Raw genomic sequence first — 21,577 nt, 5'->3', positions numbered from 1 at the left:
AGTCTGGTTGGAGCAGTCATCAGCCGGATTGCTTGCATGATGGGGCCACTTGCAGCGTGAGTCACGGCAGCAGCAGCAGCAGCTGAACGTGGCCCCGTTGCTGTGTTGGCCTCTGCTCTGAGGTCTGTGCACATCTGTGCAGGTTTGAATTCAGCAGCCAGGCTGCAGAGCCAGTGTTCTTACTCACGTCTTAGCTAACTGAGGAAGAGGAGGTCTTCAGAAAGAGCGCTCTTCACCATTATTAAAAGCCCATGTCTGTTTCTCATTTAAGCTAATTGTTTATCATTTGCTTCTTTTCTGATACCAGACTCGGACATCAGTGACCTTCTTAGCTTTTTCACAAATCAGAACATAATGGTGACGATGTTTAATGACAGTGACTACATGTCCGCCGCGCCCCACAGCGCAGCTCTGAACGTGGTGCGGTCAGAAAAGGTGAGAGCAATGCACGTGATTGAAATCTTTCCTCTAAAATTAATCATTTGCTGATTGACCTTATGAGTTGGAGATTAAAATTTACTTTTGGAAATAGCTTGCTGTGTTTACTTGTAATATATTTTATGCCATGATGGAAAACCAATATATAAAGCTATGACGAATGTAATTATATTTATCGTATTTTTTTTTGTTTAAAATATCAAAATATCTAGATTCCAAACTAGGTTATTTTTATCTCTTATTAAGTATTATTTCTATGATTTGTTGCATCAGTTTTCAATATATATATTGTGAGAATTAGTTGGTGAGAAAAGCAATCATATATTCATATGCTTGGTACATAGCAACCATATATTCATTTACATATATACTATGTATAATAACTCTTTTTTTTAATTGTAGGACTATGTTTTTACTGCTGTTTTCAACAGTACTATGGTTTACTCTTTACCCGTGTTGATGAATATCATTAGTAACTACTATCTTTATCATTCAAACGTCACTGAAAGCATCCAGGTCTGGAATACCCCATTCTTTCAGGTAAGCAAAGTTGGAAGTGTGTGTGTGTGTAAAATAACTATTAAAAGCCAATGATAACGACAAATGAAACCTACAGACGTTCATCCTGTCTCCTCTTCTTAAAACTTGAGCTGGGGATGTTCACGTCCTGCGTCTAGGTTCTGCCGTGGGACCAGCTCAGGTCGGAAGATGGCCTTGCTGAGAGTGGTTCTGGGTAGTTTGTTTGGGGCACCAGGTGGTTACCAGGTTGTCTGAAGCATCTGCTGTCTGCACCTAGATCCCTGGGCCTGAGGGAGCCACAATCCACCCTGCTGGGAATAAGAAGCGCCTGGCTCCATAGGTAGCTGAGCTTGGGCATGACTGTTGCTAGTGGAGGAGAGGAGTCTCCAAGATGCCTGCTGGCTTATAGTCCAGGCGTCAGTGACGGCATCAAGATCTTCCTGAGAGTCACGTTCATTGCTGGAACCACTCATGCACAGGTTAACTGCACTTCATGTGCAATATCATTTTTAAGTAAATGGTGAATGTTAATTAACATGCCATATTATCCTGCGTACCTCTGTAAGAACACAAAAGCACAGTCGTTTGCCCAGGATCACAGCGCCGAGCTGGCACTGTGGCCACTGCATGTTAACTGCTGGGCACCCGTCTCTTCACAGGCGTTGTCCAGGGCCGTGCCCCGATGCATTTCTTCAGCTCTGCTGGGCTGTTAGAAAGCGTTAAGTGACTTGATATGAAGTGATCCTCCGTTCTGTTTCTCACTCTGAGCTTGTCTTTCAGGAAATCACGGACATCGTTTTCAAAATCGAGCTGTACTTCCAAGCAGCTTTACTTGGGGTTATTGTTACCGCAATGCCTCCTTACTTCGCCATGGAAAATGCAGAGAATCACAAGGTAATGACTCAGTTAAAAATCACAGGTGCAGTTGACTGTTAAGAATTCTGAGACAAAAAAAAAAAAAAAGAATTCTGAGACAAGAAACTGAACTTTTCTGTGTGAGCACAAGACTTACGTGCAGCTGTTATTTCGAGAGTAAGTAAATGGAGCATAAATATATTTATTACAGTAAGAGTAACACCTGTCACTTATTATTTGAGTGCTTGTCGTGCGGTTTAAAAGTGTTCCAGGGTGTGTATCTGAATTCTTTCAGCTTTGACTGTTGTGACTTAAGCTGCTCTGGACATTCGCTGCGGGTTTCTGTGTGAACATGAGTTTTCTTTTTTCTGGCGTAAACACCCATGAGTACACTTGCTATGTTGGATGGTGATTGCTTGTTTAGTTTTATAAGACACTGTTGATCTGTTTTTCAGGGTGGATAAAACCCTTTTACACTCCGACCAGCAGTGTATGAGTGACAATAACATGAATTTTCAAAAAATGATTGTATTTGGCATGCTTTATGTTTTTATGTGTATACTGGAATTGATATTTTTGTTCTTGTGTTCATTGAACACAAATGTTGTCCAATTATGAAATCATTTCTTCTTCTTAACTGATCTTTATATCCCTCTTTCATCCTCTGTGGCCAGCTCTTTCATATCAGACATTGAATTACTAGGAGTAGATTTTTTTTTTATTATGAGTAGATGTTTTTATAGATGACAAAAATCACCTGAATAAGATGGGTAGGTATTTGCATTTATGGAAGATCTTAAAATTTCAAATTATATAATGAGAATATTAGGAAAACAATGATTGTTTAAATTTTCACCTGTTCACATGGGTGAAAATGGTATTCCCTTGTGGTAATAATCACAATTAACACTCTTGTTCTATACACGAATGCATAAGAGGTTTTCAAATGCATCCAAGTACAAGTTTTGCACTTAAGCTGAAAGCCCTCTGTAAGTCCGATGATACTTAGCCATTTATTAGTGTTTCCATGAAAGGTCAATGTTTAAAAGTAAGCATCCTTTTTTCCTAAACATAATTTTTCTGTTCACAGAATTTCAGAAACAGTTACGTTTCGGCGGCTTATGTTGCACAGCTACAAGCCCCACGGCCCTGTTACTTTATTTTAGTTTTGCGTTTCTTAGCAGCACTGCTGTGTTTTGATGCTGAAAAATACTGTTGAAATTGGTATGCCTCAGAAATAATGAACCAGATTAAAGGCCAAATGGAATTTATATTTAGCTGTCAGAGGGCTTTTTTTACCTACTGATGGAATGTGACCCTTCTTGTTGATGTAAAATTAGGAGTTCTGCAATCATTTGCTAGAGATTTTTGTTTGTAGTATGTTTAAAATTATAATCAATTTTTCCTTTTTTTTTTTTTTTAGATCAAAGCTTATACTCAGCTTAAACTCTCAGGTCTCTTGCCTTCTGCATATTGGCTCGGACAGGCTATTGTTGACATCCCCTTATTTTTTGTGGTCCTTACTTTGATGTTAGGCAGTTTGTTTGCATTTCATTATGGATTATATTTTTATGCTGTCAAGTTTCTTTCTGTGGTAAGTTAACATCAGTTGTGCTCATGCTATTTATAAATAAAATGTTATCTTAAAAAGCTAAATGTTTATAAATGTGGCAGTCATCTGATTAAGTAATTATGATGTCCCAGAAAATAGAACCAGTGTTTATTTAATTATTGTATATGGTACCTATAACCAGTGCAGCTCATATTGCTCTAAGTGGCTTTTAAAAACAATGATTTCACCATTATAAAATAATTCCTTGGAGCTGAGGTGATCCTTCATGTAGAAGGCCTACTAGTATGTCATCAGGAATACGTAAAGTTTTTTCTTTAAATATCTCCTTTGTCTCTGTGCCTGAGAATAATTTCATGAAGAGGAAGCTCTTTTATCCCATAATTTAAAATATGGCTTAAAATACTACGGAAGAGAATGATTTGGATTCATATTTGTATGTCAGTGAATGACTGATCCTAGATAATTTACTGTGAATTATATTAGGAAAAAGGGAAGACAGAGGTTGGTAGGTTAGATTTGCTGAAAATAAACATGGCAGCTTTAACCAGAGAGCATACTGACCTTGCATGTTAATTTCTACCTTATAAATTAATAAGGTAGAAATTTGTAAGCTTTTCTTACAAATTTATAAAATGCATTAAGGTGCTGTACATTAAAATAGAACCTAATAGTTTATTTGAGATAAATAAACTTGTAACTCATTATGCTTGCTTTTTATAATAAAATGATGAAATAGTATTTTACTTGGTATAAAAAAGAACGACAAATAGTATTTGTTTTAAATGACTTATTTAAGTTTGTGTGAACAGTTGAAAACATGAGGTTTATTGATTTAGGAGAACTGTGGATGGGTGGATGGTAACACCTTAGGTTACCACAATTTCAATTATTTTTTGAGCAATTTGTAGAGCAGTAAAACTTGAAAAATAGTTATTCTTTGATATTTTAATGTGATTGGTATTTTACATCATATGTATGGTTAGCTACTCATTTTTAAATAAAAATACAAATTTCTGTTTTCCAGGTTTTTTGCCTTATTGGTTACATTCCATCAGTTATTCTGTTTACCTACATTACTTCTTTCACCTTTAAAAAAATTGTAAATACCAAAGAATTTTGGTCATTTATCTATTCTGTGGTAAGTCACATTTTATACTATTTTGTCTCAGCTTTTCACAGCACATAATTTGAGAGTCACAAACTCTTTTCCTTTTTGTGATTATACTCATAAAGCTTACTGTGTCTTTTCTAAGCACAGAACTTAGATAGCTAGCGGCAGTGTCTGTCTGTGTCTGTGTCCGTCTTCAGCCCCGTCCATTCCAGGACAGGCTGGTGTTTTGTTGCATTCAACACCTAGCGTGCCCAGGGTCGCCCGGTGTGAAGAGCCAGCTTGTTAGAAAAGACGCTGATGCTGGGAAAGATTGACGGCAAAAGGAGAAGGGGATGACAGAGGATGAGATGGTTAGTCAGCATCACAGACTTAACGGCTATGAATCTGAGCACCAGGCTCCCCTGTCGTCCACTATCTCCCAGAGTTTGCTCAGATTGACCATAATGGCTGGTTTCTAATAAGGAAAATAGGATTTTAAAAGAGAGTTATAAATCAAGTATCTATCACTAAATGAAAGGCAGTATACACCTCATATTCATGTCATAAGAACTATATTTCCTAATGAGGGGTACTGTACAAATAAATATCCCATTTATGGCTGAAATAATGGCTTACTCAAAAGTGTGTGTTGGCACTCAGTTGTGTCCGACTCTTTGTGACCTCATGGACTGTAGCCAACCAGGCTCCACTGTCCATGGGATTTTCCAGGAAAGAGTACTGGAGTGGGTTGCCATTAGGTGGGGATCGCAGAGAGTCAACAATACAGACTTATACAGACAGATTTAGCAATTGAGCAACAGAATGGCCAAGGTGCCAGCCACAAACAGCTGGTACCAGCTAACTGGTGCTTCCTGGCTAAGCATCTCCTACGGTTCCTTGTTTTATTTGAGGAATAAAGGCTCAGTTAACGCTGAGGCACACAGGAAGTTTGTGTGAAATTTCTGAACATCTGTTCACCTGTTCTCTCTTCGTTCTCTCCAGACAGCATTGGCTTGCATTGCAGTCACTGAAATAACTTACTTCATGGGAAACACAGCTACAATTATTCTTCATTATATCTTTTGCATTACCATTCCAATCTATCCGCTTCTCGGTTGCCTGATTGGTTTCATAAAGGTAGGTCTCTTAGATGTTTGAATATTTTTAGAAAAGCATAAATAAATACTGCCTAAATCTTTGGGATCTTAATTCTTGTACTGAAATAATTAAAAAAAAAATCAAGTTAGCTGCTACTACTTGATTTAAATGTTATTAATGCAGCAGTTTAAAATGACTAGAATCTTTTCAAGCATGTATTTTAGGCTTTCAGTTCTCAAAGGAGAAGGATTGTATTCATTATTATGAGGTCTTTCATGCCTCAGACAATGTACCTAAATTAGAATGATGATCTGACTGCAGTCAGTATTTGTCTGGGATGTGTTTTTCAAAGATTAAACATTGTATTAAAGGGGTGAGAGAGAATTTTTCTTGAGGAAAAATATATAAAAATTTTATTAAGCCTAGTTAATTGAATACAATTACTATGTGATTAGAAAAAAATTAAGTGATGAGTTCTTAGTTTAGGATGATTGCTGATTAATTCTGCCCATGTATCTACTTCCCTCCTCTCCCCTTTTTTAGCTTCAGTTTATAGGTTTAATTTATATATGCCCTGACAGGCATATTTTGGGGTGAGGAAGATTTTAATCTAACTACAAAACATGGCTGTTAATATGAACAGCTAGCTAGTTTATAGAGGAGACATGTTTGCTATGAAATACATTTTAAAAAAAATTTCAGTCCAACTGTTTCTACACATTGCAGCAAAGAAAATGGTGTCCTCCACTCACAAGGCTCTGACACCAAACGTGGGCTTTTCCCGGGCATGCTGCAGTTCTGACACTGAGCAGTTAGTGCAGACTCGGGGGTCGAGGGGTCAGTCCTACAGGCGGCCCCCATTTCAGGTTCCAGACACAGGTTGTGGGTGCCCCCGTCACCCCGCTTCTGTCTGACTTGGACCCCTTCTTGGAGGTTCGGTAATTTGCCCCAGCGGCTCCCAGAACTCGGGAGCACTGGATTCCCGTCCCAGCGTGTCACAGTGGACCCCCAGGAGACACCAGGGACCGAGGCCGCAGGGCAAGGGTCCTGCCGCCGTGCCGCTCACGGTGAGCCGCCCCCGCCGGGGGTGCTCCCCGCGCCCTGGCTCAGAAACTGAGCCCCGTCCCTTGGCGAGGAGGCGGTGATGAGTCTCCGGGCCCTCCTCCCTCTGCGGCGGTGGCCTGGACTGGCTGTGCCAGCTCTGGGGTCTGGCTGGCTCCTCTGGCAGTCAGCCTGCGTCCCCTGAGGGTCCCGTCAGGAGCAGAGACTCCAGAGCGGGAGGGGGCTGGTTCCCCTCACCGGTCACTCAGGAAACCCCAAGGGCTCTTCTAGAAGTTTTGTGCCAGAGACTGTGGACAGAGACCAAATCGCATTGTATCACGGTGTTACAGCTGCATACAAATTTCCAAACATTCTCGTCTCAGATTACTTGGAAGAATCTTCAGAGAAATGAGGACACCTACGATCCGTGGGATAGCCTTCTGGTGGCTGTTATATCGGTAAGAAGTCACTTGACCGTAGTTTGGTCAAGAGGTTTGTAACCCTCTGTTTAGTTGTTATCCCGTTGCATAAAAACAAAGGCACGTGAGAAGTCAGGTGTGTGAGTTACTGCTACCGAATGTGTGTTTTGTGTATTGCATACATCCATTTTAATATACTGGCTTTTTGACATGTCACTAATTCTATTTAACAATAATTCTGGCTTCCATAGAAGTAAAAAACAAAGCTTTTTAAAAAAAATTTATATAATTTACGAAGCTGACAACAAATGAACTTTACAGCAGTAGAAAAATATGCAGAGATCATTACTAAAAGTCTGTCTTGGCTTATATTAACATTTATTTCTACCTCATTGTATGACATGCAAAAAAATAAAAAAAGATGATGAGTTTTTTCAGTGATGGTGAGGAACCTGATGTATTGATAGTGATTTTTTGGTTTGGTTGGTACAGGCAGGGGAAAAAATAACCAAAAATGTTCTAGTCATGAGCTGTTTTTCTTTCAGCCTTACCTGCACTGCGTGCTGTGGGTTTTTCTCCTGCGGTACTATGAGAAAAAATATGGTGGCAGATCGTTAAGGAAGGATCCCTTTTTCAGGTCAGTTTTTAATTTTCATGTTTTTTTTAGTACATTGACAGAGTTGTGCAACCACACCATCATCTAATTCCCTGATAGCTCAGTTGGTAAAAAATCCGCCTGCAATGCAGGAGACCCTGCTTCGATTCCTGGGTCGGGAAGATCCGCTGGAGAAGGGATAGGCTACCCACTCCAGTTTTCTTGGGCTTCCCTTGTGGCTCAGCTAGTAAAGAATCTGCCTGCAATGTGAGAGAGACCTGGGTTTGATCCCTGGGTTGGGAAGATCCCCTGGAGAAGGGAAAGGCTACCCACTCCAGTATTCTGGCCTGGAGAATTCCATGGACTGTATAGTCCGTGGGGTCACAAAGAGTCGGACACCACTGAGCGACTTCCACTTCACTTTCTCATTTCCATCACCCCCCAAAAGAAACCTTGTACACATTAGTAGTCACTTCCTTTCCCCCCTCAGCTCTCTATAAGCACTAATCTGCTTCTTGTCTATACATCTGCCAGTTTCACAGTCATATAAATAGAATTACACAAGACGTGGCCTTTTCTTGTCTGGCTTCTTATACTTAGCAAAATGTCCTGAATGCTGAAGCAGGTGGCAGGACCTCATTACCTGTTTGTTTTTGCCAAGAGGTACTCCTTTGTAGAGGCTTCCCAGGAGGCTCAGCAGAATAGAATGCAGGAGACACAAGAAATGCAGGTTCGATCCCTGAATCAGGAAGATCTGCTGGAGGAGGAAATGGCAACCCACTCCAGTTTCCTTACCTGGTTCACAGAACTCTCTCTTAACATCAGAGCTCAGGTTGATGTGTTTTTTTTTTCTCCTGTTCTTTTCTGTACTTAGTGCTTGAATTTCTTACTATTACCTGAAAATCTGTTTATACTTTTAGGACTCTATCAACAAAGTCCAAACACAGAAAGTTCTCAGAACCACCCAACAATGAGGATGAAGATGAAGACGTCAAAGCTGAAAGGCTAAAGGTCAAAGAGCTGATGAGCTGTCAGTGTTGCGAGGAGGTGAGTTAGTCTTTATTGCTGGGTCGTCTGCAATGGTCAGCAATGGTTAGCTCCTCGCGCACAAGAATTAACCTGGAAAATAGTCCTCTTTCATATGAACCAATCTGGAAAAAGTCCTGTCTTTGAAAAACTATTTTTGTCCACCTAATGGCAACCCACTCCAGTACTCTTGCCTGGAAAATCCCATGGACAGAGGAGCCTGGTCCGCTACAGTCCATGAAGTCACAAAGAGTCGGACACGACTGAGTGACAACACACACTTTTGAGTAAGCCATTATTTCAGCCATAAATGGGATATTTATTTGTACAGTACCCCTCATTAGGAAATATAGTTCTTATGACATGGACATGAGGTATATACTGACTTTCATTTAGTGATAGATATTTGATTTATAACTCTCTTAAAATCCTATTTTCCTTATTAGAAACCAGCCATTTTGGTCAATAATCTGCATAAAGAATATGAAGACAAGAAAGATTTTCTTCCTACAAGAAAAGTAAAGAAAGTGGCAAATAAATATGTCTCCTTCTGTGTGAAAAAAGGCTGGTATTTAATTATTTTTCTCTTAAATAACTTTCCCAGAAGAGTAATTGTCATTTTTCAGTTTGATTTGCATTTGATGACTTTTCTTCTCATTCCCTCAGGAGAGATCTTGGGACTGTTGGGTCCGAATGGTGCGGGCAAAAGCACGATTATTAACATCCTGGTTGGTGACATTGAGCCGACTTCAGGCCAGGTATGGTCTAGGATGTGGCCTATACTGAATATGGTTTGCGTTTTTTTCCCAGTAGTCATGCATGGCTGTGAGAGTTGGACTATAAAAAACGCAGAGCATCAGAGAACTGATGCTTTTGAATTGGTGCTGGAAAAGACTATTGAGAGTCCCTTGGACTGCAAGGAGACCCAACCAGTCCATCCTAAAGGAGATCAGTCCTGAGTGTTCATTGGAAGGACTGATGCTGAAGCTGAAGCTCCAGTACTTTGGCCATTTGATCGGAAGAGCCGACTCATTGGAAAAGACCCTGATGTTGGGAAAGGTTGAGGGCAGGAGGAGAGGGGACGACAGAGGATGAGATAGATAGCATCACCAACTCAATGGACGTGAATCAAGCAAACTGTGGGAGATGCTAAAGGACAGAGGAGCCTGGCGTGCTGCAGTCCATGGAGTCGAAAAGAAACAGACACGACTTAGTAACAAAACAACAATAACAACAGTGACAAATGGGATTTCAGTGCTCAAATTTTATGTTTTTGGTGTTAATTTTTTAGGAGAGCTTGATCAGATCACGCTCTCTGTGAGAATACTGTACACAGTGAGATTTCCGTGCACACATGCAGAGCACACACGTGCACAGTGTTCCTGTTTTGTGCTGACTACAAGCCCAGGTGACTCGTCCCCTGACTTAACAGTCACCCCTGTGTTGACCTCAGGAAGTGGAGGAGCTGATCCGAGCCTGCCCTCAGCCAGCCTTTGGTGACGGGCGCATCTCTCAAGCTCTTTGCAGGAACTTTGCACAACTGTCCCGATCCTGCCTCCCGCCTCCTCCACACCAGCTGCTCTGGCTCATTCCTTTCCCAGAGAACACCCAGCACTTTACTCTCTTTCTGTTTCCTTGGGTATTGCTTATGTTGACTATTCCTTACCCAATAGAAAACCTGATAATCAAGTTCACTTATTTCCTTGGCCCAAATAGCACCTTTCAGGGTTTCCCTGGTGGTTCAATGGTAAAGAATCCGCCTGTCAATGCAGGAGACACAGGTTTGATCTCTGATCTGGGAAGATCCCACGTGCCGCTGAGCACCTAAGCTCACACGCTGCATCTGAGTGTGTGCTCGAGAGCCGGGTAGCCACGTTCCTGAGGCCCGAGTGCCCTCAAGCCGGCGCCCCACAGCAAGAGAGGCCCCCGCGGTGAGAAGCCTGCTCGCCGCCACTGGACAAAGGCCACTGCAGCAACACAGACCCAGCACAGCCAGAAATAAGCGTATAAATGAATAAATGAACACGTACAATTAGCCCCTGATCTTCGTGGTTAAGTCTGAGCCTCTCTTCCCCCCCAGCCCTGCATCCCTGGTCCCCCGTTTCTGACCAGGTCACTCACCTCCAGCTCAGCAATATAGGTCCTGTCTTCCTCAGAAGGGAGAGTCTGCCCTCACGTTATCCTGACTCTGGGAAGGAGTCTGGAGTAATCCACCTGCCACTTCCTTTATGACGTTAAGTGAAGCAAAAGCAGCCCTTGCACTGTTTGTCTTTCTGCAGGTCTTCCTAGGAGACTACTCTTCACAGCCGGCTGAAGACGACGACTCCGGGAGGTGTATGGGCTACTGTCCCCAGATCAACCCCCTCTGGCCGGACATCACCCTGCAGGAGCACCTCCAGATCTACGGAGCCGTCAAAGGGCTGAGAGCCAGTGACGTGCCGGAGGTCACGGATCGGTAAGGCCCTGCCTTCAGCGCCCTCTGTCACCTGGGGGAGTCACGGTGCACAGCTTTAAAAGTTCACAACAGACATAAAATAAAATAAAATTTCACAACAGGCATTTCCCTGGATCATAGCTTTCGTGGAAAAAGATCATTACTTTCCATATATTCTTTTACCAAATTATGACAGCTATGAAAATGAAAACATTTCTATTTCTAAATACAGAATAAATGTACTTATGAATTGCCATGAAACCTATTTTAATTTAAAGCGAACCTTTTAGTCAAGATGTTGATTTATTTGAAATGAGCTTCTACCACTTAACTGTTCTAGGAAAAAAAACCGCGTCAGGGATCACAATCTGTACTATTAACTGTATCTCTGGGTATTGTGGCTTGCTCATTTCATGCCATCTCTTTTGCAGAATAACAAATGCCCTTGATCTAAAAGAATACCTCCAGAAACCTGTAAAGAAACTTCCCGCAGGAATCAAGCGCAAGGTGCGTTTGTCAGACCGCGCGCGCGTGTCCAGTCCAGCGCCTGGCACTGCGCCGGCCGAGTGTCTTACAGCCCCCCGTGTTTGTCGTCCCCCCAGCTGTGCTTCGCCCTGAGCATGCTGGGGAGCCCCCCGGTCACGCTGCTGGACGAGCCGTCCACAGGTATGGATCCCAAAGCCAAACAGCACATGTGGTGAGTATGAGGCAGGGACGCCTGAGACCCTCCACGCTGTACCGTCGTCACTCGGGTTCCTGTTAGTTACAGATACATATTCAACGTCCTGCACTGAAGGAAAAATTGTAATTAAGGATTTCTAGAGATCCCCTTGAACTTAATCATATTTTTCATGAAGTGTTAACAATACATTGTGTATTCTGGGACCAAAATGAGAATACTATTGTCTGAATAGTGTTTTTAATGGTTTTCTTCTTGTCTAAAGTAACATACATAACCGTACTGTCTAGAATGTTCATTATGTACACTGAAACTCTCTGCTAAGTAGTTGACAGACTCTTTGAGCCTAGGTTTCCATGTCTATAATGTGAGGTTTGGGTCAGACACATGTTAAGATTTCCCTGTGATTCTGTGGCTATTTATGTTCTAACATGAAAAGCCTTCAGTTTGTATAATTGGTTGGTTAATACACTTTCAACCCATAGGGACACTTGAAATCATGAACTTTTCTTTCCACTTGACAAGCTTTCAGAAATAAGGTAAATTAGGATAGAGGAATCATAGTTGGGCAGAGTATAATAAGTATAGCAGTTGATATTTGGTAAATCTGTTAACCAAAGAGCTGGATTTTTAAAAACTCCGGTGTTTTCATTAACGTCCAGGTGCCATCTTCCCTTCTGTTCATTTGTGTTTTGTAGGAGAGCGATTAGAACCGCGTTCAAAAACAGGAAGCGCGCCGCCATCCTGACCACGCACTACATGGAGGAGGCGGAGGCCGTCTGCGACCGCGTGGCCGTCCTGGTGTCGGGGCGGCTGAGGTGGGCGTGGCCGGTGGGAGGCGGGGGCGCGGGCGGGGGCGGCCTCGTTTCAGAGACGTCTCTGATGCGAATCAGTGTAAGCGCTGAGAAGTGCTTCCTTGTTTGAGTGCTGAATCAGCTTTCCATAGAATTGCTTGGAAATGTGTTCCTTTCTCTCCACAACTGGCCAGCCGTTCTGCCTGCGGAGACTCCGTGTTCTCTCTTACCTTTGCAACTTTCACATAAATTGGCCAAGGACTCCAGCATGAGAATTTTACTCAGCCATTCTTTTCTCTATAATGTACTTTATTTTCGGTTGCGCTGGATCTGTTGCTGTGAGCAGGCTTCCTCTGGTTGTGACGACGGCGGGTGTGGGCTTCTGCCTGCGGTGGCTTCTCTGGTGGGGGTGCATGAGCTCCAGGCACGGGGGCTTCAGCACCTGCGGCCGCGGGCTTCGTTGGAACAAGACCGGGTACTGAGCTCATGTCCCCGGCGTTGACTGGCAGACTAACCGCTGGGCCTCCACGGAGTCCTACATTATCCTTAAGTGAGAAACCACCTTTGAAACTGTCAGGTTCTTTCATCCCTACACATTCTTCTAAAATTCACTGCAGGTGTATTGGGACAGTCCAGCATCTGAAGAGTAAATTTGGAAAAGGGTACTTTTTGGAAATCAAATTAAAGGATTGGATAGAAGACCTGGAAGTAGACCGTCTTCAAAGAGAAATTCAGTGTATTTTCCCAAATGCAAGCCGTCAGGAAAGGTAAAGTTTTTAAAAATGTAGTTGCATTTCTTTATAGAGCAGTAATCATGAAAATCGGTTACTGTATTAAAGATTGGGGGGGAATGCTATCATTATTGGACTAATGTAGTTTGATGAATGACCTTCATGTCTAACTTATTTTTAATGTTAGATCTTTCAATATGTGATAGTACTTAAAGTTTTGACAGCTTTTGTTTGGTAGTAAGGAAAGAGTTATTGCGCATGGAAATATTTTAAGATTTCAAATGATTTTTATCTAAGTGTCAAAATAAATTATTGGAGTTTTATTTTGAAGTTTTAAAGTGTTGAATTTTGTCTTCAGAACACACAGTAGTAGTCACTTCTGAATTTTCCTTCATCTTTGCTTTCAGTTTTTCTACTATTCTGGCTTATAAAATTCCTAAGGAAGACGTTCAGTCCCTTTCACAATCTTTTTCTAAGCTGGAAGAAGGTGAGTAATAATTTGAAAAACACTGTGAGGTGGCTTTCAAATTATGAGGGAATTTTATGAAAAAGTTTAGAAGTTGGGTCTCAGTTTACTGCAGAAACTACAGTTAGTAAGAAGATGACCTTCTGTTAATTGAATCTAAGCTATAGGAAAATACAGCCTGGGATTTTGTCGATCAGCTTTGTTGTTGCGTGAGCCTTTCACCCTCCTGAGTGGACGTCACCCCAGTTTTTCATGTTATGTCTGAGAAAGTTCAGTTTAGTTAGCTCCCACTACTTCAGTCCAGAAGCTGGAGCGTTGGGTTTCTTGAGTCCTCACTTTGTATTAGGCCGTGGAAGGAGCCGTGGGAGCAGGACTCCAGGGGCAGCAGGAGGAAGAGGAGAGCTCGCGGTGCAGAAGGGTGGGCCTTCCTGACCCAACCTGTAGAGACGTTTGTGGGATCTCAGCCTTTTAAAAATACATGTTAGGTGGGAGGCAGACACCTCACCAGGAGAGAGGCACCTTCTGGACGGGGCATGTGTTCAGGTCTAGGTCATTTTATAAAAAAGCATCTGAAAACCATGAAGTAGCCTGTGTTTCCTGGTGCTTGCTTTATGATTAAAGGGGACATTAGAAGTAATGTGGGAGAATTAAAGGAGTGAATAGAAAACCAGAACTTTGATATTGGATTAGATTGCAAAAGGATCTAAAATAAACATAAAGAAGTATATGGACACAGGGCCATTATCTGGAATCTAGTTGCAGAAGTCCGGGACAGACTGTGCTGGAATTGTGGGGGTGGGAGGTAGAGAGCAGGGATCAACAGAAGCATGAACCAGAAGGAGTAACGCGGCAGAAGCTCGGGGGAGGGGGGCAAGGAGCTGCTGGGAGAAGGGGCAGCGGGACGCGGCCGTGAGCCAGCGCTCAGGGCTGTGGTGCGGCCCGTGACCCTGCGCGAGCCCGCGCGCCCCCGTGACCCTGCGCGCCCCCGTGAGCCCGCGCCCAGGGCTGTGGGGGCGGCCTGTGAGCCCGCGCGCCCCCGTGAGCCCGCGCCCAGGGCTGTGGGGAGACCTGTGAGCCCGCGCGGCCCCGTGAGCCCGCGCCCGGGGCTGTGGGGCGGCCTGTGAGCCCGCGCGCCCCCGTGAGCCCGCGCCAGGGGCTGTGGGGCGGCCTGGGAGCCCGCGCGCCCCCGTGAGCCCGCGCCAGGGGCTGTGGGGCGGCCTGGGAGCCCGTGAGCCCGCGCCCAGGGCTGTGGGGGCGGCCTGTGAGCCCGCGCGCCCCCGTGAGCCCGCGCCCGGGGCTGTGGGGGCGGCCTGTGAGCCCGCGCGCCCCCGTGAGCCCGTGCCCAGGGCTGTGGGGCGGCCTGGGAGCCCGTGAGCCCGCGCCCAGGGCTGTGGGGAGACCTGGGAGCCCGCGCGCCCCCGTGAGCCCGCGCCCAGGGCTGTGGGGCGGCCTGTGAGCCCGCGCGCCCCCGTGAGCCCGCGCCCAGGGCTGTGGGGCGGCCGCGGGCGGGGGAGGGGAGGCAGGTAGGGGGTGGCGTCACTGACCGCCTGCAGCCGATCAGAGAGATGAAAAAAGCCCATTTTAGCCGCTCGGTAGGTATTGCCATTTGATTATTAAAAAATATTACTAAGTGAAATACTATTTTTTATGTTGTCACAGCTAAACATACATTCGCCATTGAAGAGTACAGCTTTTCTCAAGCAACGTTGGAACAGGTATCACACAGTTAACTGTTAAAAGTTCTTCTGTAGAAGAAAGGGTGAAGTATCTAAGTGTTTAGGTTTATTTTGGAGAGGGAAGGAGATTGTGAGCCAGAGACCGGTTCCTGTGGAGTGTTCCTCAACTGTGTGAATTTTAAACAACTTTAGGTTCTCCATCTGCTTATTTCGAATAGCTCATTTTTTTTTTTAGTTTCAAGAAAATAAGTCATGATGGATGGCATTCATATTAGCACATCTGAAATTACATTGCTTAAATATTTATAAATTACCCTTTACCACAGTGCTACTTTATCAGTCAAAAAACAAATGATCTATTAATCCTCTAAAATGATATTCATCTATATATGGGATTAGTGGGGATCATTCTCTTTAAATAACATTAAGTGTATCTCCTGATACTTGAGTAGTTCGTGTATTTAGGTACAGTCTCATGCCACTGCTGACTTATTCAAAATGTTCCTAGGATAATTGCAGTGCAGAATACCGTACTCATTTATTTCCATGTAGGTTTTTGTGGAGCTCACGAAAGAACAAGAGGAGGAAGACAACAGCTGTGGCACCCTCAACAGCACACTCTGGTGGGAAAGAACACAAGAGGACAGAGTCGTGTTTTGAATTCATGCTGCTCGCCCCGCTTCCCGCGTTTCTTTCTCTCATGATTTAGTTTTGGTTTAACAGTTTACAGCTTGAACAATAATGGAAGAGCTGAGAAAGCACTTGGGGTTTTCCTGGCTCCCTGCACTGAAACGCCATCAGCTGTGTGTCTCGCTTTTCTTCAAATAAAACTTGCGCACAGCGGCGTGAGCCTGCGTGTTGGCATCTGCAGTGTGTTGTGCTGGAGTCTGCACGTGAGGTTGACTATGTCCTTGTTCACTTTTCAGAAGCAGTGCTTGTGAATTTGTGGTTTGAAGACATAGGATAGAATCATTTTGAGCAGCTATCTGTAAGTTTATACCATCTAGTTACATAAGTATGTAATGCCCCAATCTAAATAAGAAGACAAATACGTGGAACAGAGATATAAAGCAAAAGTCCGCTTCTCCTTTTTATTTTCTAAAAGAAACTGGAAGTTGGCCTGCTAAAAAGCTCAACACTGGACAGGCTCCTGGCAGAGAGAGGTTTGCAGGCTGTGACATTCACTGGGTGAGATGCATTAGCCGAAATAACTGAAAGGAGACTTTGTTCTGTTAGGTGATTGTAGACATAAGTAACTCAGGTACAGTTCTTTTGCTTAGGGTAAAATTCAGAGATGTTTCAGTTATTGTGGAGGACTGAGTCTAGAATCTTAGGATGTAACAATCTGATTCTTCGGTGGCTTGGGGCTAGAATGACAGACATCTATAGGGTTGCAAGAGTTAATCCATACCTTCCCTTCCACCCCGATGGGAAATGGAAATCTTTTGTCCTCTTCATTACAAAGAATATGTTTTATTCTATAAATGGACTTTATGATTTGAAAATCTCTCCTTTGTAGAGTTTTAAATATATCACTGTGAATTTAGTTATTCACCTCATATTCACTTTGGAATATGATGGAACATAGATAAACTTGTGGTCATTAAATTAAGGAAAAGTAAATTCTACACAGTTCTCTTTAGTAAGAAACCAGTTTCCTTCCATGACAGAGTTGGAGATTTTGGTTAAGGTATCCATCCGTACAAATACTTCTGTGTAGATCCCGTGTGTGGACTGTAGGGCTATAACATCAATCATCCTGTGCTGTGAGCTCAGTCGTGTCCAACTCTCTGCGACCCCCTGGACTGTTGCCCGCCAGGCTCCCCGTCCATGGGCTTCTCCAGGCAAGGACACTGGAGTGGGCTGCGATGCCCTCCCCCAGGGAATCTAACCAACCCAGGGGTCAAACCTGGGTCTCTTGTGTCTCCTGGATTGTCAGGAGTGTTCTTTACCACTGTGCCACCTGGGAAGCCCCAGTTCACATTATATCTCAACCAGATGAATGAAAATTACCAACTTTGGGAAAACAAGTATATTAGGGGTGTGATTATACTGTGTGACAGAGGGTCTTAGAGAAGAGCCGTCACAACAGGGGGTTTGGTACCGAGTTCTCTAAAGATGCAAACCCTTTGATGAGGCTGTCACCTCAGGTGGCGAACCTGGACTTCTCGCTGTGCCGTGCGTTCAGACGGCCGGGAGTCGGGCTGCGCCGCTGACGGCAGAGCGCCTTTCTCAGCCTCGACAAGGTGCGCGACTGGCATTTCCCTCTGCTGATCCGTCACGTTCCTAAGGATCCAGGCGCCTTGCCTGGGGGCTCAGGCCTGCCTTCTAACTAAACAAGCTGTCTCAGGGCCTCCGCTGGCATCTGCAACCCGCATCAAAGTTATTTCTCCTCGTAGGATTCAGTTGGCACTAGAGTCTAACCTCTTGTTACCACGGCACTCGCCTCCCTCTACAAACCTTTGGTTCTGCACCTGAGAATCTCACTCTTAGAATCTTTAGTAAAAGCTGCCACTTTTCAACTGTAGCACTGCATGATGAATACAAGTCCAGAAACATTTGAGGGAAAATCTTTCCCTTTATAGATGAATTAATAAGCAACACACTGTACTTTCTAAGCAAGTCATGGCAAATTGGTTGCTGTAAATTTAAAGAGATATCTTTTAGTGTCTAATATTAACATAACACCCGGGGCTTCTCTTTGGGGATACGATTTTGCAGCTGTGCTCACTGATCATAATTCGCATCTATCAGGTTCATTATTGTACTGTTACTGTGCTCTTGTAAGCATTTTTTAAAAAAAACTCATCAGAAGTTTAACTACTAAGGAAAACCAGGGTGAGCGGAGTAGGAAGAAAAGGACACAGCAAGTCAAATATGGACTTTATCTTTACTGACTATACAGTTCAAATGTCTTAAATTATAACCTCAAAGCTTTTTTTTGTATCAATGCAAATAAATATATATATTAGGAAGAAGCTAGGGAAAAACCACACCCCCTGGCTTATGTTTTCCATCCACAGTCAGATTTTAACAGTCAAGGTTGGACTTCACGGAGTGACGGTGGTCAGTGACCAGCATGGCAAACGTCCGTCTGCAGCCTCAGGAAGGAGGAGGGAGAAGCAGAGAGATGAGCAGACTTCACACTGTCCCTTCCTGAGCCTCTATCTTTCTGGCCGGTTTATTCTCAGTAAAAGTCTGCAGGTTTCCCTAAAAGCCTTCTTTCCTTTAAATTGCCCCAAACTATCTAAAATCAGCATTTTTATCATTTAAATGTTTTTAGAGTAATTTAATTCCACCGACATTTTCGTGATCAAGTTTCAAGCGGTGGGCCTTTGGATAAAACCGTAACTATCCACTTTGGCCTTGAAGATCTTACAGTGTAGTAGGAGGACGTTAGACACTTGGGTTATTTAGCACTCAGTCGTGTCCGACTCTGCGGCCCCATGAATGCAGCCCACCAGGCTCCTCTGTCCATGGGATTTCCCAGGCAAGAACACTGGAGTCGGTTGCCATTTCCTTCTCCAGGGGACCTTCCCGACCTAGGGATGGAAATTGCATCTCCAGCAGAGGTAGGCCTGTTCTTCACCACTGAGCCCCCAGAAAAGCCCCCAAATACTTGGGTCCTAATTCTAATACAATGTGATGATGCTTTGCTGGCTGTACAAACGATATTTTATTGGGGCACAGTTCTACTGAGGGTTAGTGTTGTCCTGCTTTTGTTGTTCTGTTGGCTACACATTTTCTTCTGATTGTACTAAGAATCTGACAAAACATTATGCTGTATTTTTATGTAATGCATTAATAGATGTTCATCTTTTAAAAATAGAAATGCTTCTATCTAATGTATTTGTAATATTGCTAAATTATTTTTCATTTTCTTTCCTGAAACATGTTACATAAAATGAAAAAATCTATTCTCAGGTGAATAATTTTTATATCAGCTATTCTTATAAGGTAAAAGTTTACTTATTTTTTATTCATAATGCATTACATGTAATTCTCAATGCACCCACTTAAGAAAAGTAAATATGATAGTATTAGTAATAAGCTTTAAGAACTGAAAATTTAGCACAACTTTTCATTTTGTATGAAATGGATACTTTGTTACTTAGTGTATATTAAAAATGAAGGAAAAACCTGGCACTGAAATTGTTAGTAATTTATTTTTAGTATCTGTTCAGTGTTTTCAAGAATGTTCAAGAAGGAACATTGATAGTTGTTATTACTCAGTTGCTGTGGTGTCTGACTCTTTGCAGCCTCACGGACTGCAGCACGCCAGGCTTCCCTGTCCTTTACTCTCTCCCGAGCTTGCTCAAACTCATGTCCATTGATTTGGTGATGCCATCCCACCATCTCATCCTCTGTCACCTGCGTCTCCTGCCCTCGGTCTTCCCCAGCGTCAGGGTCTTTTCCAGTGAGTCAGCTCTTCACATCAGATGGCCAAATTATTGGAGCTTCAGTTTTATCATCAGTCCTTCTAAAGAATATTCAGGGTTGATTTCCTTTAGAACTGACTGGTTTGATTTCCTTGCAGTCCAAGGGATTCTCAAGAGTCTTCTCCAGCACCACAGTTTGAAAAGAAGCAATTCTTTGACACTTAGCCTTCTTTATGGTCTAACTCTCTCATCTGTACACGACTACTGGAAAAACCATAGCTTTGACTATTTGGACCTTTGTTGATAAAGTGATGTCTCTGCTTTTTAATATGCTGTCTAGGTTTGTCATAGCTTTTCTTCCAAGGAGCAAGCGTCTTTTAATTTCATGACTGGAGTCACCATCCACAGTGACTTCGGAGTCCAAGAAAATACAATCGGTCACTGTTGCCTCTTTCCCCCCATCTATTTGCCATGAAGTGATGGGACCAGATGCCATGATCTTTGATTTTTTAATGCTGAGTTTTAAGCCAACTTTTTCACTTTCCTCTTTCACCCTCATCAAGATGCTCTTTAGTTCTTCATTTTCTGCCTTTCGAGCCGTATCATCTGTGTATCTGAAGTTGATGATGGTTCTCCAGCAATCTTGATTCCAGCTTGTGCTTCATCCAGCCCAGCATTGACAGTTACCTGTGTTTTAGTTCACATTCATATTTTAAATTTAAACTAGACATTCTTGTAGATCTTTTTTATCTTAAATCTATTTTGTAAAAATATAAAGCAATCATTTTTGCTTACATTTTATTACATTTAACAGATTAAATTATTTCCAAATATTTAATATTTATCATTTTCCTTAGAATATTTAAATAGATTCAAACTTAGATAAGATTTTAAATTTAATGAACCAATGTTTCTCAAGGACCTAAGCAGCTCTTGCAAATCTAATTAATCAAATGGTTAATTTTACGCAGCATAAAAGCAGACAGCATACACAAAACTACATGATTAGAAGTCTTGCTGCCACTCTTGAATAAATGCAAAGACTTCCAAAGGATATCAATAAAGTAATCTAATTATTTCCCCCATGTCTAAGCATGGACCTCGCCAGGGTCAAGGCATTTGCTAATTAAAGGGCCATCTAAGGTCACTGAAGTCCACCTCTGGATAACCTGAGACAGACGGATGATGCAGGTGAGGCGGCTGGGCAAGGATCGGAGCTTCTCAAGGGCGAGAAGCGGAAAACCGTCTCCCCTCAGAGTAGGCTGGCACCCGCCCCGGGGACTGTCTTAATGTTCGTGCTTTGACCTTTGGGGCTTTGGCTGTTGTTCAGTGGCTCTGTCGTGTCCGACTCTCTGGCCCCGTGGGCTGTAGCCCGCCAGGCTCCTCTGTCTGTGAACTTCCCAGGCAAGAACCCTGGAGGGAATCTTCCTGACCCAGGGGTGGAACCCGGGTCTCCTGCATTGGCAGGTGGGTTCTTTTTTTTTTTTTTTTTGGCAGGTGGGTTCTTTACCGCTGAGTCACCAGGAAAGCCTGAAGCGCAGCTTCCAACCCCTCAAGTTTCCAGCCACCTGGGCGGTGAGAGCCGCCCCGCTCGCGGGAAGCGGCTGGCGGAGCCGGCGAGACGGGAGCGCTTTCGGCCACCAGGTGGCCCCAGCGCGCCGTGCCGGAGAGGGCCTGCGACGCAGGACCCCCGGGTTCCATCCCTGCGGAGGAAGATGCGCTCCAGGGTTCTCGCTGGAGAACCCATGGACCGAGGGGCCCGGC

General features: G+C 43.5%; 1 protein-coding gene across 6 annotated transcripts in view; it reads left to right on the top strand.

Annotated features, from left to right (window-relative positions):
- The window catches only part of ABCA5 (ATP binding cassette subfamily A member 5), a 56,127-nt gene extending 37,709 nt beyond the window's left edge, over positions 1-18,418 (top strand). For 5 of the 6 annotated variants that reach the window (XM_043448684.1, XM_043448758.1, XM_043448910.1 and 2 more), the window contains 19 exons: positions 308-435; positions 841-978; positions 1,738-1,851; positions 3,236-3,406; positions 4,410-4,523; positions 5,478-5,612; positions 6,998-7,072; positions 7,579-7,670; positions 8,549-8,675; positions 9,101-9,218; positions 9,321-9,412; positions 10,934-11,109; positions 11,520-11,595; positions 11,691-11,785; positions 12,466-12,585; positions 13,179-13,328; positions 13,700-13,779; positions 15,418-15,473; positions 15,987-18,418. In XM_043448684.1, the coding sequence (XP_043304619.1) occupies positions 308-435; positions 841-978; positions 1,738-1,851; positions 3,236-3,406; positions 4,410-4,523; positions 5,478-5,612; positions 6,998-7,072; positions 7,579-7,670; positions 8,549-8,675; positions 9,101-9,218; positions 9,321-9,412; positions 10,934-11,109; positions 11,520-11,595; positions 11,691-11,785; positions 12,466-12,585; positions 13,179-13,328; positions 13,700-13,779; positions 15,418-15,473; positions 15,987-16,094 (2,165 nt within the window). In that variant the 3' untranslated portion in view covers positions 16,095-18,418. Of the gene's footprint in view, positions 1-307; positions 436-840; positions 979-1,737; positions 1,852-3,235; positions 3,407-4,409; positions 4,524-5,477; positions 5,613-6,997; positions 7,073-7,578; positions 7,671-8,548; positions 8,676-9,100; positions 9,219-9,318; positions 9,413-10,933; positions 11,110-11,519; positions 11,596-11,690; positions 11,786-12,465; positions 12,586-13,178; positions 13,329-13,699; positions 13,780-15,417; positions 15,474-15,986 lie in introns of those variants that run through there. The other variant, XM_043448983.1, reaches the window with a different exon arrangement.
- The last annotated feature ends 3,159 nt before the right edge of the window (positions 18,419-21,577 follow it).

This window comes from Cervus canadensis, chromosome 1 (assembly GCF_019320065.1).
Source record: "Cervus canadensis isolate Bull #8, Minnesota chromosome 1, ASM1932006v1, whole genome shotgun sequence".
Taxonomy (NCBI): Eukaryota; Metazoa; Chordata; class Mammalia; order Artiodactyla; family Cervidae; genus Cervus; species Cervus canadensis.
This window is presented reverse-complemented; position numbering and strand designations above follow the sequence as displayed.